The sequence below is a fragment of the Zootoca vivipara genome, chromosome 4 (genome assembly GCF_963506605.1).
Source record: "Zootoca vivipara chromosome 4, rZooViv1.1, whole genome shotgun sequence".
NCBI lineage: Eukaryota > Metazoa > Chordata > Lepidosauria > Squamata > Lacertidae > Zootoca > Zootoca vivipara.
The window spans coordinates 44328966-44346131 of NC_083279.1; the positions used below are offsets into that span (position 1 = coordinate 44328966).

General features: G+C 39.1%; 1 protein-coding gene across 2 annotated transcripts in view; it reads right to left on the reverse strand.

Moving 5' to 3' along the window:
* The window catches only part of CFAP47 (cilia and flagella associated protein 47), a 194532-nt gene that overhangs the window by 136358 nt on the left and 41008 nt on the right, over window positions 1-17166 (reverse strand). For both annotated transcript variants that reach the window (XM_060273534.1, XM_060273533.1), the window contains exons 24-33: window positions 16820-16979; window positions 14846-15041; window positions 12220-12432; window positions 9678-9778; window positions 8283-8408; window positions 6467-6677; window positions 4744-4950; window positions 2867-2960; window positions 2247-2354; window positions 1436-1631 (exon numbers count right to left, since the gene is read on the reverse strand). In XM_060273534.1, the coding sequence (XP_060129517.1) occupies window positions 1436-1631; window positions 2247-2354; window positions 2867-2960; window positions 4744-4950; window positions 6467-6677; window positions 8283-8408; window positions 9678-9778; window positions 12220-12432; window positions 14846-15041; window positions 16820-16979 (1612 nt within the window). The remainder of the gene's footprint in view (window positions 1-1435; window positions 1632-2246; window positions 2355-2866; window positions 2961-4743; window positions 4951-6466; window positions 6678-8282; window positions 8409-9677; window positions 9779-12219; window positions 12433-14845; window positions 15042-16819; window positions 16980-17166) is intronic.

Genomic DNA, 17166 nt, shown 5'->3' on the forward strand with positions numbered 1-17166 from the left:
AGATTCATTTAACAGCAGGTATAGTATGACCCTCAGTATCCCTGTTTATTATAGCACTTGTCCGTCTTTTCTGCTGCCAGTCTTCTATCACATCCTGCTGGCTTCTCCTGCCTGAGCACAGGAAATACGAACAGGTAGTTCATGTGCAAAATATTCTTCTGCTATGAAATTAATACTTAATAATATAATATCAATTTGGTGTGTATGGTGTATATGATGCAGAATTACCACAAGGCTTGTGGCACAAATCCTTTAAATAGTCTTGTAGTTCTTGAGCATGGGTGTCAGATGGGGTGGCACTCTTATTTCGCTCTCAAACAGCACATCCTTGCATTTCCTGTACATAGCACCTTTTCTCTCTATGTCTCAGCTCTTGGAGTAGCTCCTGGATGAATAGTTCACTATTCGGACTGTGGCTTGATCTGTTCTAACGCTGCGTTTGATTCACTCCAGCTGCTGGACACACCATATGGATACAGGGAAACAGGTCTGCATAAACATTCTTAAGCATGTAATATAATTGAGCCTTGTGTGGGCTTCATGAACCTCCAGTCCTAGTTAAAATGTCTTTTTCCTTTCAACACAGGCTGAGGACCTGTCTAGAGAACTAGTTAGTTTGAGTCTCAAGACGGGCACAAAAACATGTGTTATGGCACCACATGACACTAATCCTAACCCTGTTTTGATGGCACAGCATGGAACAGGATCAGATCATTAGTGAATAAGATCGGGTCATTAACGAAGGGAAATGTCATAGGCATAGGGCAGTAATTTAGAGAAAATGCATTATAAAATTATGTTGAGAATTGGTTAAATAAAATAGCTTAGTAATTCTGCATCATATACACCAAACTGAAGTTATATTCTTAAGTACTAATTTCATATCAGAAGAATATTTTGCACATTATTTTAAATGTTAATGCTTTTCTAACTTAGACTGCTTTAATCTAACTACTTAAAGATCAAACTCAGCACTGCAGTCACAGTCGGTGTCGAAAGAAGAATTATACTGACATTCATCGCTTTTACATTTTCACTGGTATAATAAAACAACAACTAAAATTTGAGCGGTGCATAGTACTGTCAGAGAGGTGAATAAGTCACACAATTGACTTTTAAAATGCTCTTTTCAAAGGATGCCTTTGTTCTGAGACTTTGAAAAGACTTTGAGAAGTCGTTTTGTTCAAGAATAAAATAACCGAAATGTCCAATTTAGAAAAAAAATGGCCTCAAAAATTACTTTTTCAAGAGGGACTACGTTTCAAGAGGGACAGCTTCATATTTAAAGACCTGAATGCATTTAGAATGTTTTGACCAATTCTAAACTTATTTTTAAATCTCTCTTTAAAAAATCTTTATAATAAACTTCCTGCACATAAAAAACCAGGACTACCAGCAGAACACTAGTTAGCAAGTTGGTGTGATTTCCTCCCACCTTTTTTGCTGTCTTTCCACACAATTGTTCGTGTCTTCTCAAAATTTCTGTTCATCCAAATAAGAAGAATTCTTTCAGATGAAGAGTATATATTACTAGACAAAGGGTCAGCACTTATACGTGGAACATGTTCGAAGTTTTCTGAATTGCTCTCGGTATCGTCTTCAACAATGGAGACACGGTGCAGAACCAAAATCTAAAATGGACAAACTATTTAAAACTTTCTTCTATATAACCAACAAACACAGATTTACTTAGAATAAGCCCTGCTGTTCTAAGTGAGATATCTTACACAAACTCTTTACTAAGTATACTACCTAATGGTAAGATCCTGCTCTAACAAAAAGGCAACTATCTTCTCCCTTTTACTTCTGCTCTATGCTTCAGAAGCGACCCTTGTCCCGTGAAGTCTATGTACCTTTTATCTGTACCTTTAGTCTAATGTGCAGTTCAGAACATAATTATCTTTCGAATTTCACACTTCTCCAAATTTTACAATGCAGTTCTCAGCTCAAATGTACCAAAATGCCAAAAGTGCAAACATCACATATTTTAGGATAAAATAGGTTTAGAAATATTAACAATGAGATTACTGAAAAAATAGACTCACCTGCCCATACCTATCATAACATACCATGGCTGAGCAGATGAGAAACAAAAGCAGAAAGCTGTTCTAAACCATGGTTTGTCTGCTGTACACCTGAAAGCTCAAACCACTGCATGGATTCTTAACTTAGGGTTAGCACAAACCACAGTTTCACATTATGTCTGAACCCTGCCTAAGACATATGTACAAGTTTGCTGATCTTACCTTGTATATTTGAAGCAACACATCTGTCCAAGCTCGCTTGCTCATGGCTTCAAATAGACAATCATCCAAAACATAAACATAACTGTCATTAGAATCAAACGACCCAACCTTCGGATAAATATGAGAAACTTGTGATTTATACTTTGATTTTGTTCTAAATTGGACAACAGCAAACAGTAAACAGTAAACATTAGCTATTGCTTTCTAATTTAATCACCATGTATAACATGTAGAAATGCAGTAAATGCATGAGGATATGCATATAGTGTTACAACTGAATTCACATCACATGGGCTTCATGGGCTGCAAAAATTTGTCTGTTAATAGGCTGGCATCTAGTAAGAAGCAAATCCCAACTTGCACTCCGATGAGCAACTTGGTGCAAAACTGAACATACCCTCCATTACATAACATTATTATGAGGTAGAGAGCATAAATGTGCACTGTAAGTAAGTCACAAGCAAACTTTAAAAATAGTAGCAAGTATAGCACATTTGGAATTAAACACAGCATTATATGTGTCTATGCCAGTGGGGGGAAAGTTCTTAATCTTTATGCTTAAAATTAAGCCCAAGATCAAGATTGAAGTGCATTGATACATTTACATTATATAAAATTACCTTCACCATAAGCTGTAAACAGGCCCATTTCTTATAATCTTCAAAGTCAAGGAGAAACTGAGGCAAAATGTGAGGAAGGCATGCTCCTTGACCTCTAAGATCAATATAGAAACAAGAATAAAGGATAAATAATAAATAAAGTCTTGGAAATTGAAGTTCCTTTCTCACACTCTTCACTGATGCACTGTATTCATGCACCCTTTTCTGTGCAGACACATTTGAAATATATAGCTATGAAATTCTGCACAAAGTAGGCAGGCAAGAAATCTGTCCTAAAAATCAAGGGCACTACTCACTACAATAACCTTATGAAAAATATAGGAAATTGCGGTATTAATTTCAGTATATTTCACTAGATGTTTATAATGAAAAAGTATTCTCAGTCTGTATGCCTAGATTTCTTTGTTTAATAAGGCAGACACATTTTTCTCCTTTTTAAAAGAATTACTTGTGTCCTATTCCTTTGTCTTACCCAGTCAGCAGTCACAGTCAGAATTAAACATCCTTATCAGCATTTCCAGCCACGGTCATTTTGCAATCTAGTTCATAGTTACTGGAATTTGTATTTGAGTGAAACATGGGGTAATAAGTCAATTTTATTAACTATATTGGGCAATTTCTTTATCAAAAGAACTTTAATGTGGCCACAGTGGCCTATTTGTGATGCTAGACATTCATATAAATCTTAGCACACTGCCTTCACTGCAGAAACTTCCACATTTGGTTTCGTTGGACCTGAACAGCTCTTGAACATGTGATTCACAGGCTGTGAAGACCTGAATTTATTTTGAGTGGTGAAGTGCTCTGGTGCCACCTTTTAACCTATGTATATTGGGCAACATCTGTGCCTTTCACCATTTGACCAGCTTTTGTCAGGTCGAATGAGGTCTCCCTTGTGGAAAGACTGGTATGAAAAAAGTGTTGAGCCATTTTGCCTTATTTTATAACAACATTGCAGCCAGCCAACCTATAGGAGGAGTGCATTCACAACTAGAGTACTATTACAGTGGTACCTCTAGTTAAGAACTTAATTCGTTCTGGAGGTCCGTTCTTAACCTGAAACACCACTTTAGCTAATGGGCCTCCTGCTGCCTCCGCGCCGCTGGACCACAATTTCTGTTCTCATCCTGAAGCAAAGTTCTTAACCTGAGGTACTATTTCTGGGTTAGTGTAGTTTGTAATCTGAAGCATTTGTAACCTAAAGCGTTTGTAACCTGAGGTACCACTGTACTGAGATGGCCTTTTGATGGGTCCTAGACCTCTTGCAGCTAGAAGTACAAGGAGGTCCTCCCCAGTAGATCTTAGGTCACATAGGGGAAGAGTGGCATGGGGAGAAGTGCTCACTCAGATAATAGTGTCTCAATCCATTTAAGGAGATACGCGTCCTCAGATAACCAGGTTCCTAGCTGCTTAGGGCTTATACATCAAAACCTTGAATTGTGGTTAACTGCCAGTCAGCACAGATCTTTGAAGGCTGCTGTTCAGTTGTCCCTGAGGGCCAGACCTAGCAGAACTCTGGCAGCTACATTTTGCACTAGCTGCACCTTCTGAATACTTTTCAAAGGCAGCCTCATGGAGAGCACTTTGTAATAATCTAAAAAGAAACAGCTGCAGCTGGAAATAGGCACTTGGTGCTACTCAAGTCAACAGAGCTTCCAGCTTTCAGGGGGAAACCAGCCCTGTCCAAAAGAGGCTGTGTACCTAATTCCCAGATGCAGGAACCACAAATCCACAGAACCTCAATCTTGTCAGGATTCGGCTTCAGTTTATTGGCCCCCATCCAGCACACTACTCCCTCCATACGCTGGTCAAGCATGGCTTAGGAATACTTTTCAACTAGACAAAACATAATGGCAAAATATCTTTAAAACACTCACCTGAGAAAAGTGATCATTGTAGAATGCTGCCAGTGAAGTTGCACCACTCGCTGTATGGGGTCACATGGCAACGACTGGCTTGAACTAATTCCAGGAAGCGACTGCCCACTCAAATGGAGCAGCAGGTCATAAATAGTCCTTATATCTTTACCAAGGTTTTGTCTAAGCTTTTCATCAGATGAAGCCATTTGAATTTTACAGACATCACTGAGCAAAGAAATAAAAACAACTCTATTTCATTATTAAAAGCAAGCTAATATTAAAACACATTAGTAATGTGATAACTCTCTGGCTAGAAAATTAATTATGAAATATGTACTCCGCTATAGTGATTCTGGTGCTCATCTGCAGACACCAGTGTACATATAGAGCTCTGGGCCCTAATCTATACACAACCACTATATGAAACTTTAAACTATTGATTAAATGCATCTGTGCTGGATTGTTTATTTCTGTCTTCTCTGATAAATTAAGGTATAAAAATAAAAATTCTGTAAGATGCCTTTTACAACCATATCATAATCAATTAGTTTACCTATGTGCTGTTAGATCATTAAATCTCTTTTGGCAGGTAACTAGTAATAAATCTTTCAACAAGGAAGCCCTGCTTTACAAGAATTCTATTGCCTTCCATTGCTATTTTTATTCTAGACGACTTTATTTGATTGGCATTATTATTACGCATCCCTCTTAAATTAATTTGTAAAAAAAAAATATATTCAAAAGAACAACTTGAACATCCCTACTAGCATCCCAGGTTCAGGCAGGTAGGCAGAGCAGAGATGGAATGGACAGGTGAAATCTGCGCCAAACCATACCATACCACTGCCATTCAGTTTTTGACACAGTTTTTCTTTCAGCCACCAGGCCCTATAACTTCCCAAGATCTTAAAAAAAATTAGGAAGAATACAAATTAATGTTTGTATATATAAAACACATATAGTATATATGGTGCATGAATATTTTCTGTTCCTCCTCAGAATATAAGTAGTGACAGAATACCCAGTGGAGCTAGACACAACCTGTGCACATGCATATGTACAAAATGTCCCAAATTTAACATTTACGGTTTTTTAACCAAGTTACCTTTTGTTTAGAAAATACATCTGTTGGGCTGTAGTGAACCTCCACAAGTGAAGAAAAATAATATACAAATTTAAGCCTTTCTAGCTAGTGGAAGACAAAGGTAAATAAGTAAAAAAAAAAAGATTTGCCGCACCATATAAGTTTTTAAAAAAAAACAAAAACAAAAAACACCAAGGTATAAAGCTATCCAGCTTTGGTACTGTTTTTAGGACCCTGGGAATCAGGTGACTCAAGGGAAGCATTTCAGTCAATTGGTGGTATTGACCTAAGTTTTAATCAGGGTAGACCCACTGAAATTAACGAACATAATTAAGTTAGCTGCATTAATTTCAGTGGATCTGCTCTGAGTGAAACTTAGTCCAATACCACCTGCTATAACTAGAGGACAGCAAACATGTTATATATACTCATTTTTTAGTATTTTAAAGAGATACGGTGGTCAGAAAGTAACCGAATCAAGGCACACATAGAGCTGTGTCCCCTTTCAGCTGTGTATATTTGTGGTGTTTCCTCTCCCCGTCTTCAACCTCCTACCGAGATCTCAGTAAAATTCCAGTAAAACAGTTCTTTTAATCAAACGAAAAAGACATTCACTATTTAAAAGGCAGGAAGTGTGAGAAAGTAATGAGCTAATACCGTCTTAGAGAATGTGGAACGGAAATGGGATTTGGCCCTTTAGACCAACCAAAGAGAGTAAACCAATTCTGAACTGCTGAAATGACTTTCTCATGAAAAGCATACTCCACTGTGCCTTCATCAGGAAAAACCAATGATTCAAATTTGCTTCTAGCACGTCTAGTTGGATAGGTAGATTCACTCTTCAGCATTTCAAGCATCTTTTCCAATTCTGCAGAAAAATATCTGAATTTAGTTGTAATTATACCACTTCTTAGAACACAAAGTAGTAGTAAAGCACTTACTTTCTTTTACGTTTGATTTCTGCTGGAAAGAAAACCAAGGACATTGGGTGTGTTTGTACACTGTGGTGGCTGATCAGTAGCTACACTACTATGAAGAAATCATTAGCAGACTAAATCAATGTATAGCTCCATACTGGAACATGATTAATTAGATCAGCTGATAATAAATGCATTGACATTTCTTCAGTTCCAGCAGTGTACTAAGTAGAGGTGTGCACTCATCACAAGATTCAGCGCTTCAGAAAATAGTCCCAAATCAGCTCAGGCTGCTTTAGAGACTACTCAGCAACTCAGATGTGAACCTCAGTTCAGGAAAAGCAAAGCATTGTAAATCACTCAAATTACTAACTTTATTTCATTTTCTTTAAGACAGTCTCAAATGAAATTTGCAGGTATACGATTCTCTCCTAGCTGGGTAAAAGCTGGCAAATTCCAGACAAAGAGGTGCTGGCCACATCTAAAGTTTGCTTTTTGGCTTTTTATTTTATTTTTTAAAGGTACAAATCTATTTTCTTTTTGACAGAATCTGATGGCATTTGTAGGTGTGGAATGCCATTGCGGGGATGAATGCTGTCAAATTTCAAAAGGATATCTGCATTAGTTTTCCTGCAACTGCAGGCCTTAACAGTTCTAAGGTAGTTAAAATCCCCTCTATTGTTTTGTGAGTTTCACCTGCATACCGGTAGTTCAGTTGGGTAGAGCGTGGAGCGAGGCCGCAGGCTGCAGGGGGTTGGACTAGATGGTCCTCAGGGTCCCTTCCAACTCTACAATTCTATGATTTTCAAGCAAGTGCCAATAGCAGAACTGGCGCACGGTGGTGCATTATTTCAATATCCCTCCCTCAAAGAACTGTGGTTGGCCAACCCTGCTAAAATCATTCCATTTGAATAGAAGCCAGATTGTCGATTTCAAAACTACTGCTGGATTAGACTAATGGTCCATTTAGTCCGGCATTTATTTATATATTTATTGTTTAATCTATTTATATTTGGTCTTTTAGTGTGAATCCACACAAGACAGCTAATAAACTAGCTGATATTCTTTTTCTCAGCAGCAACATCTATTGAAACTTTCTAATATTGATTCCCAAGAATGTGATATTTGTTTTGATATCCTGTCCAGGAACATACATAAAATCCTGATTAGCATAGTTAAGTCAGTTTTGTTTGTTGTGTGAGTAGGACCATAGCCACTGCATAGCATATCTCCTAAACAAGAATGCCTCTTAAACCAGGCATCCCCAAACTTCGGCCCTCCAGATGTTTTGGACTACAATCCCCATCATCCCTGACCACTGGTCCTGTTAGCTAGGGATCATGGGAGTTGTAGGCCAAAACATCAGGAGGGCCGCAGTTTGGGGATGCCTGTGACTTAAACCTACAGGCGTCTGGAAGCCTATATAGCTATAGCCATGCTGCAGGATTTGGAATCTAACGCAGAATCTATTAACTTCAGACAACCCTGTAAATCTAAACTGTCATTAACAAACATTTCTAGCCCTTGTGGTTGTAAAGAAAGCCTGTACATTATACCTGCAAAAGAATCTTCAGAGTTGGTGATTCTCTCAAAAGTACCAGAAGATATTTGTGAACATGATCCTGGAACATAGCATGGATGCTGCAAAGTTTCTCCGGTGCTGTAAATTATCTCATTAGACTCTATAAATTTGATTAAAATGTAACATGTTTTACAATACTTTCTGCAATTAATAAGTACAAAAGCATTTGCCACCCCACCCACCCACCCGCTAATTGCATACTACATACCATAGACATGGGCCATGTTTGGCCCTCCTATCTGTTAATGAGCCCCCTAGCATTCATCTGACACATTTTCTCCCCCTTCATTATATTCTGCATTATCTCCTGTCCCAAACAACCCTCTAAATTACTAGGTAGGAGAGCAGAAGCATTGAGCAGCAAGTGGAGGCACAAAAGGAAGGAGTATTCCTAATCTGTACATCACTGAAGCTGGAGAAGCTAGGGTTGGCTGGTGAAGGAGCAGCGAGGAGGGACAAAAGAAGGAAAGGGTGATCCTGGACAAGCTGGGGGAATCTAAGAGTTTGTGGGTTGAAAGGAGTACCTAAGCCCAAAACTCATTTCTAACGGGTTCGGCTGTTGGGTGTGCAAGCTCCTCCGTCCTTTCAAGTTCTCATATTCCTCCTACTCCTCCAGATACTAGTTTGTGGTGGCAGCTGTGCACCAACAGCATTGGTAGAGCTGGTGTTGGCTGATAGTGGAGCAGTGGGAATGAAGAAGAAAGTGGTGAACCAGGAATCTGAGAGGAGAGCCCCTTCCAATGCTATCAGTTGCTCAAATTGCAAAATTTATCCAAACTGTAGAAAGTGAAGAGGTGATTTGCAAAGCAGCCAGCTCCTCCCACCCCACATCAAGTTCTCAGCAGCATCTGCAGCATTAGAGAAGTCCCGATTGGAGCCAGGGAAGGGAGGGTATGGAGGGGGGGGACACATATAAACAGCTGGTTGAGATATGTGGATGGATGACTGGATGGGATGGGAAGGAAGGGGTGTGAGACAGAAAGAGAGGTTGTGAGAGTTATCTAACTTTGTATGTGGAGAACCAGCTTCCATTTACCGCTGCTGATTAACCTCATCTTCTGCAAATTTATTCATTCTTGATTTACTCATTGCTCCTCACACACCTCTCTCTCTCTCCCCTCCTGCTTATTATCTGTTTTTCTTCATTTGAATAACACTGGGCATTTTAAGTTTTCACTGCTACTCTTTCCCATCCACACAAAGTATCAGCTTGTACAGGACATACAATTGAAATGCCGTTTGGTTGCCAAAGAAAATTAGAAGCCCTTTTTAAGGATAATCTTACTATAATGTGTTAACTATGATAAGTAGTTGAGCTATCCTTTAAAATGAAACTTCAGTCTAAGTAGATAAAACGTTCCATGCTCACCACTTCTCAGGGTAATTTGTTGGTTGGTAAGGTGGCTTGCCAGGTAGGGATATACAGTAAGGAGGCAATTCTCTGCCGTTGCAGACACCTGAAGTGGGAATCTAGAAATACAACAACAGGAGGTATTTTCAGTTAACACATTCAGTTTCTTCGATACCAGGGTCCCAAACCCAAGACTGTAATGCAAGCATTGCAATGCAAGCATGGGAAACCCATGATCCTTCAGTAGTTGTTAGACTACAGCTCCCATCATCCCTGACCAAGGGCCACCCTGGTGATGGGTGATGGAGTACAACAATATATTGATGGCCTTTTTCAATGCATACATTCATATTCCTGCACATAAACACTTTCATTCATTTTAGTAGAAGGGGAAGCAATAAGCACACCAAGCAACAGAGAAACACAACAAAGCAAATTCTGCCTAAAATGGGAAGCCTGTTATAATACCTCCGGAGGAAGTGTATGTATGTAGCTTAAGGAAAGCTGAGTTATGGAACTCCTGTCCACAAGGAAAATCCTTGTACAAACAATTTAGAAATTTTGAAACATGGATTAGATATTAGTAGGAAATGATGTAATTGCTAGCTGATTATGCCAAGCTCTGCCTCAATCTTGTGACTGGTGACTTTCAGTAATTTTCAGCCGTGGGGATAGAAAGCCTGAGAATAGAAAGCATGTTTAACGTGCTTAAAGATAGACAACTCCCAAAACAACAGCATCACCTGCTTATTAAGCTTTTCATGATTTATGCATTCCTAGTCAGGTTTGTTATTTTGCTACACCTTTAAGACCATGAGTTAGGAAAACATCTCTAGAGAGCATTTATGGCATAATTGCTGGTTGTTTTAGTCTTCTGCTGCCTGACATTATTTCATGGGATGGGTTTTTAATGTTTTCTAGAAATGTTTATCCATTTTGTTAGGCATCTGGGGACGTTATAATTCTGGGGGGTAGAAATATAAATTTTATACTATAATTGTGCATTGTGAATATACAAAAGCTTATTTTAAACTTATACTAATTGAGCAGCACTCCAAAAACAGGACAGAGCTATTAACTCATTCTTGGTCTTCAGGCGTCACTTTATTTACCCAGGCTTTTGTGAGTTAATTTATTTATTATATTTAAATCCCACCTTTTCTCCAAGGAGTTCAAGGTGGCATGCACACTTCTTTTCCCTCTAAATGTTATCCTCACAACAACCCTGCCAGGTAAGTTAGTCTCAGAGACTGTGACAGGCCCATAGCTGCCAAGTTATCCCTTTTTTTAAGGGATTTTCCCTTATGCTGAATAGGCTTCCTCGCGAGAAAAGGGAAAACTTGGCAGCTATGGACAGGCCCAAGGTCACCCAGTGAGCTCCTTGGCTGAGTGGAGATTCAATCCCTGATCTCCCACGTCCTAGTCCAACACTCTCGCCACTTGATGCTCAACAACAATATCTGAATCAGTGTTTACTGAATTGTTATTACTTCTTTTTAGCATGTTTTTATTGTTTGTGTTATAATGTTAATATGTGTGTTGCACATGGCCCTGAGCTCCTTTGAAGGAAGCACAATTTATAAATATATTAAGTAATATAAATAAATAAAACTGGGAAACGCCCAAGAAATTACAATGGTGAGAAGGAGTAGCAATCAGCTACATGCTTGCTCACCTCCCTCTGTTGCTGTTTCTTTTGTAACTTTACTACAAGCCCACAGACCCACCTTCCAGGGCTATTTTTCTAGAAAAAAGAGGTGCCAGAATTCACCACGAACACCTTCCTCTTTCTCTTAGAATGGCAATGGCAGCCACCTGATAGCCGCTGGAACTCACCTGAGAGGTTCTGGAACCCACCTCAGAACTTAGTTCCAGCGAGTTCACCCTGGGGAGAAAAAAGCACTGCCACTTCTCTCTTTGATGGCCAGGAGAAGGAGAAAGAGTAGCTGCAGGCTCCAAAGGACCAACAGGTCAGTCAGGATGAGCCGAGCCAAGATAAAAAAGCAGTCAATATACAGAGCTTTTGTGCTGAGCATGCCCCATTTCTTGCAACTGTCTTCTTGTTTTTTGTCTCCGCTCTCCCCATAGTCCTGGCACCTGGTGTAACTCTCATGAACCTATTTCTATACCAGAATGAACTTGAGCTATGCTGCCACACCTCCTATTAAAAAGGCTACACAGTGTCCTTTTCCTCCTCTTCAGTCCCACTTCTGCAGGTGAGTGGGAAAGAGGAAACCACTAGTGAAAAGGTGAGGAGCCATCCCCTCTTCACTCAGGTGGATGGATTATTTGGCCACTTCACTGGCTCTACAAAGTTAGGTCTTTTTTCCTGCAGGCCACCAAAATCCTGGAACCGGCACTGGGTCACATGTTCTTTGGAATTCTCTCTATGTAGTAAATCAACCATTTCAAGCAGTAGCATTTCAAATGAGATTTGCCCTCAAGACATAATCTGACTACATCTTTCTCCGTTTTTTAGACACTTCCCCTCAGCTAAGTAACATCTTTTAAGAATTTCCCCAAGTTATTTCTACACATAGAAGTACCTAAATGTGACTACCTGTTCTTTTCTCCATCAACAAAGAGTACATTCTTCAAAAAGGAAACAGGCTTTGAAGAACAGAAACTGACATGGCAGGTAAATCCAATATTGGTTCCTTCTGATGTCACTTGAATTACATTGCCATTTGGAAAATCCACTGTTAAAGGATCAATCTGATGAACATCCTCTCTAGAGTCCGATTCTGAAATTTCAACTTGCAAGACTGTCGAACTATTTAAAAAAGAAGAAGCAGTAAGATATGTAGTCCCAAAGGATCAATGTAACAAAGTTGAAGAATATATTTTCACAGTTGTTTTCAGAGAATTACTTTAAGGGGGGAAAACATTTTCTAATTAGCTGTCAGATGAGAATCCTTTGAGTAAAGTAACAGCTAGTTTGTATTAAACAAGCACTTCTTACTTGGGAGTTCATAAACAAAAGGTGAAGGACTTCAGGTTATATTAAAACTTATTCATAATTTTCATTTATGTTTATACTGTTACATTATCCAGCTTCTTGAAGAGTAAAATTTAGAGGAACACCAAGCTGATTTTGCATATTGCTTTGTTGAGTCTGTTTGCAAAGCCACTTCAGCTAGGAACACCATTTAGTGTTTGTACAAAGAACAATTTTTAGCAAAGTCAAGGGCTTGAACACTCAGTAGAACTTCCTTCTTCATGTGGAAAGGCACAACCCCATGCTATATCACAGTGATGTCCAACAGGTTGATCACAATCAACAGGCCAAGCCCCAAAAGATTGTGGTCAATCGTGGGTTGCCTTTAAATTGCCAGCCGTAATTAGAATTGTGGTGGAAGTCTCCGCCCCCCCCCCCTGCTGCCCTCATTCTGTCCGTAAAATGGGCGATCGTTTGTGATACTAAGCTTATCTTTATCACTTTGCCCACTTGTTATTGTCACAGGGTTTTTTAAGCGTTTTATGACCTCCCTCCCTAAAAAAAGCTCCACCACTTTGTCTTCCCCTAAAAAAAGTTCAACAACTTTCTGTTCCAACTGCAGTATATCACAAGCTGATACCCTGTTCAAGTTCTAAAAGAGGTTTATGATGTGACGTGATGAGTTATTTAAGAAAAACACATCCAAAGCCCTCCAGGGCATGCATGAATAGTTCCTCAGATCCAATTCATTCTAAATAATAAAGGAATGTGTAGACCAAAAACCTATAAAAGCACCAACTTATATATTTTGGTGAACACAGTCCTACAATTAGCACAATCCTACAAGGCTAGTTGAACCTCTACAGCAGCGGTGGCCAAGTCTGAAGAGACTGTGATCTACTCACAGAGTTAAAAACTGGCAGTGATCTACCCCCTCTTGGGGGGTTCAGATCAAAGTTGTTGAGATTTTTTTAGGAAGGCCCATTGTTGAGCTTTTCTGAGGCGGGAGGAAAGCCCTTGGGGGGGGGGGAATGGCTAAAATGTTGAGCATTTTTTTAGGGGATCCAAAGTTGTTGAGCTTCTTTGGGGAGCCAGTGATCTACCAGTGATCTACCACAGACGTCCAGTGATCTACCGGTAGATCACGATCAACCTGTTGGACGTGCCTGCTCTACGGCACCAAAAAAAAGCCCAAAGGTTTGGGTAGCTGGAGGTTAAGTAACATAATAGGCTAGGTAGTAAATGGTATAACTAAATGGCAAACAGGTCTAAGACGTTCCTTACTAAATCATATTCTAGATATGATGCTGTGCCCAAGCAGAGCTGTCCTGGCAGCCCTATGGATGCTACAGAAAGAGCCTTCAGCGGACCAACTTCCCTTTCTGCCCAACGCAATGCATTTCCAGAAAAAAAGCCTGTAGCATGTCAAAACAGTCCAGCATAGGCTTAGATGATATGATGTCTGGTCCTGAACTAGCACATAGGCGCATACTTATTGTATCTTCTCCATGTCTGGCATCATAAGACATCAGGCACTGGAAAGTAGAAAAACAATTCAAGCCGAAGTTCCAAAAAAAAAAAAAAGACTCAAGAAAGCATTCTCTGTAGGCATGGCTTGAATTTGGCACTTTTTCAATTAGGTACCTTTTTTTCTGATGTCACGCAAAGTAAAAAGAAGGCACCAAATTCAAAAAGCTCTGCTTCAAGCTATGGCTACAACAGAAGAATTTTTATTTGCAATTGTGACTTGAAATTTCTGTCACCTCCTGTCATCATATTACCTGCCCACCTGTCCAAGTGGCCTGCAGAGGATTTTCACTTCTGGATCTGGCCATCTGCTCTGATCTAATTCCATACCCCATCTCACAACAAATTACTGACACATAATAAGGCATAATTAATTAACCCAAGATCCCTAATACATATTATTGTAAGAATTAGGAAAAGCGATGTAGGTAAGCCTGTCTCACAGATAAGCTATCCTGCAACTTCACAATTTGTTGCAACTGTTTTCCCCTATTCATTTACCAGCAGCACAAGACGTTATTTTGAAAAGAGAAGGCATAAATTAATCTCATGTTGTTGTTGTTGTTGTTGTTGTTTTGTTTTTAAAAAGAATGTCACTTCCTCTCATATGTATAAACTCACCCTTTAAATTAATGAGAGTTTTACAGAAGAACTCCAGTAGGGGAAAGCAGTTTATACTTGATTGCAACTTAAACTGTAATTTAGGTAAATTGTAATTTACCTTAAATAATTCTGAGGAATTATACAGACATCTACCCCTGTTTCCACATTGAGAGGAACTGGAGTCAGTATCACGAGCTGAGGTTCAAAGTTGATCTTGGATGACGTCATAGACCCAGATAAAGTGACTATTCGGTAAACAGATACATCTTCATTCAGAAGAACTGGCACTTGAGCTGTATATGCCCCAGCTGAATCTGGAAAAAAATGTAATGGTTATCCATATTAACATAAATTAAGTGTGCTTTTTAAGCAGCAGATTAGACTAGATTCTTGCTAAGCATGCTAAGCTGTAGCATTTCTGTTGGATTCAACAGATTTTTCTAGGAAGTTATTTTACAAAAAGGCTTTTTTAAAAAAAACAACTTTATATACTACATTTTCTATAGGAGCCCAAGAAGGATTCAATAAAGATATAGCATAAAATAAATGAAAATTAACCATAAAATCACATTTTAAATGCTTGCTGAAATTTTTAAAAAGTGGTCACCAAACACATGAGGGTCATCAAGGAGAGGCGTGCCTGATCTCAGTTAAGAGGTCCAAGGACCGGACCTAGAATGCTGAACACACAGCATGTGTTAGATATGAATAATGCATGTGAGTCATGGGAACCAGTAACAGGGACTCCCTCAAAGATCTCAGTGATCGGACAGGGGTATCATGAACCTAAGTTGTTATGAGTCTTAAGAACATTGATTGGAGGCCAGTGCAAGTTTTTAAGCAGTGGAGGTGTGTGCTGGAGGTAACTAGCCTAGCTGCAGCATTTTATACCAGCTGGAAGTTTTTGTAAAGGGGCCCAGCTTTTATGAAGGGCAATGACTCACTTCAAAGATCTTTACCATTTACTTCATTCTTGCCAAGTTTAAAAGATAACATACTCTCTTTGACAACTTTTGATACAACATCAGTAGTGAGCAAGTTCACAATTAATATCTTCATAGGTTGACACAGGCTTGTACTACTCTTCATCTAGTCAAGCAAAAACTGCTTCCCAGCAGCTAGGTATGAAAGCCTTAAATACGGTATCTTTTTCACCTTTATTTGACATACTACTATCATCAAAATGTATGGATAAGTAAACAGGACAGGGAAAAGTGGAGTAATTATTTTTGTGGACTTACTGAATGGCTGATTTAGCAGTTAACTTGCTTGTACCAATCTTGATAAAACTATAGCTCCCTGTTCCTATAAATACACACTTTGTGATGTTTCTATCACTAGCCCTTTTCATTACTGAACTTTCCAACATAACGCAACAGAAAATGTTCTAAGTAAGAAAGGAAAGTGCTAAGACCCTATTTCTCTTTGTAGTATCTCTATCAAACATTCCATAGATGCACAGCAAGCAAAGTTTTAGACAGGCTGGCTTTGAAGAGAGGTGAGTTCACAGCTGTACTAGTAGGAATTATCCATGACACAGGCCTAGTCTCAGGAGACTTGTAAGCCCTTGACTATGTCAAATATGTTATGCAATAAAGCAGCAATGTCTGAGGCTGCAGCAAAGCAACCTTGACTTCCTTCTTAGTATTTCCCAGACCAAAATCCAGTTCCTGAATGGTGGAATGTGGAGCTCAGCTGATTCATCCTGGCTTGCATATTTGTTTCAAGATAGAAACTGATGTTTCCCGAGCTCCTATAAACACATTGCAAGTACACTTTTCATAAGACAACAGATAGGAGCAATTCTGAGCATCAGCAAATTAAATTTTGTTCAGAATCAAGTCAACCTCCCTAGCTTATGGTTGTTTATGCATACAGAATTTACAACTTGTGTTCTTCCGGTACCAATCAACTACTTTGCAAACATTCAGTGAAAATTGTGTTTGCTTTAAAACAGAATAGGAAATATAAATGGTGCTGCTGCTTTTCAGAGTCTTCAAAACCCTTTCAAAGGCGGAAGCTTAAACAAAGAGCATTAATTTTAAATACAGAAAGAGAGAGCAAACTGAATCAGGTTTGGGGGAATACTTACATGGACAGAAGCATATGGTAACAACTGTAGATTGGCCTGGATAGAGAACTCCAGTAAACAAACTAAATTTGAAGATGCCATTATCTACTGCTTTGCCAGCAGCATCAAGATCAAATCTCCAAGTAATCTGTTTCTTTGAGACGTTATTCAGGTGTAGCTTCTGCAGAAAGATGTGGACGAAAAAGTTGGGCCATTACTTTCATTACTGCAGCAAGATATACTTATCTGTTTTTAATCAACATTCAGGAGACTGGAGTTCACAAAGTCATGTCCCACCGCTCAGATTTCAAGCTTATGTTCCCAAAACCTCAGTAGCAGTCCATATGATAGCAAAGTCATGCAGCTGT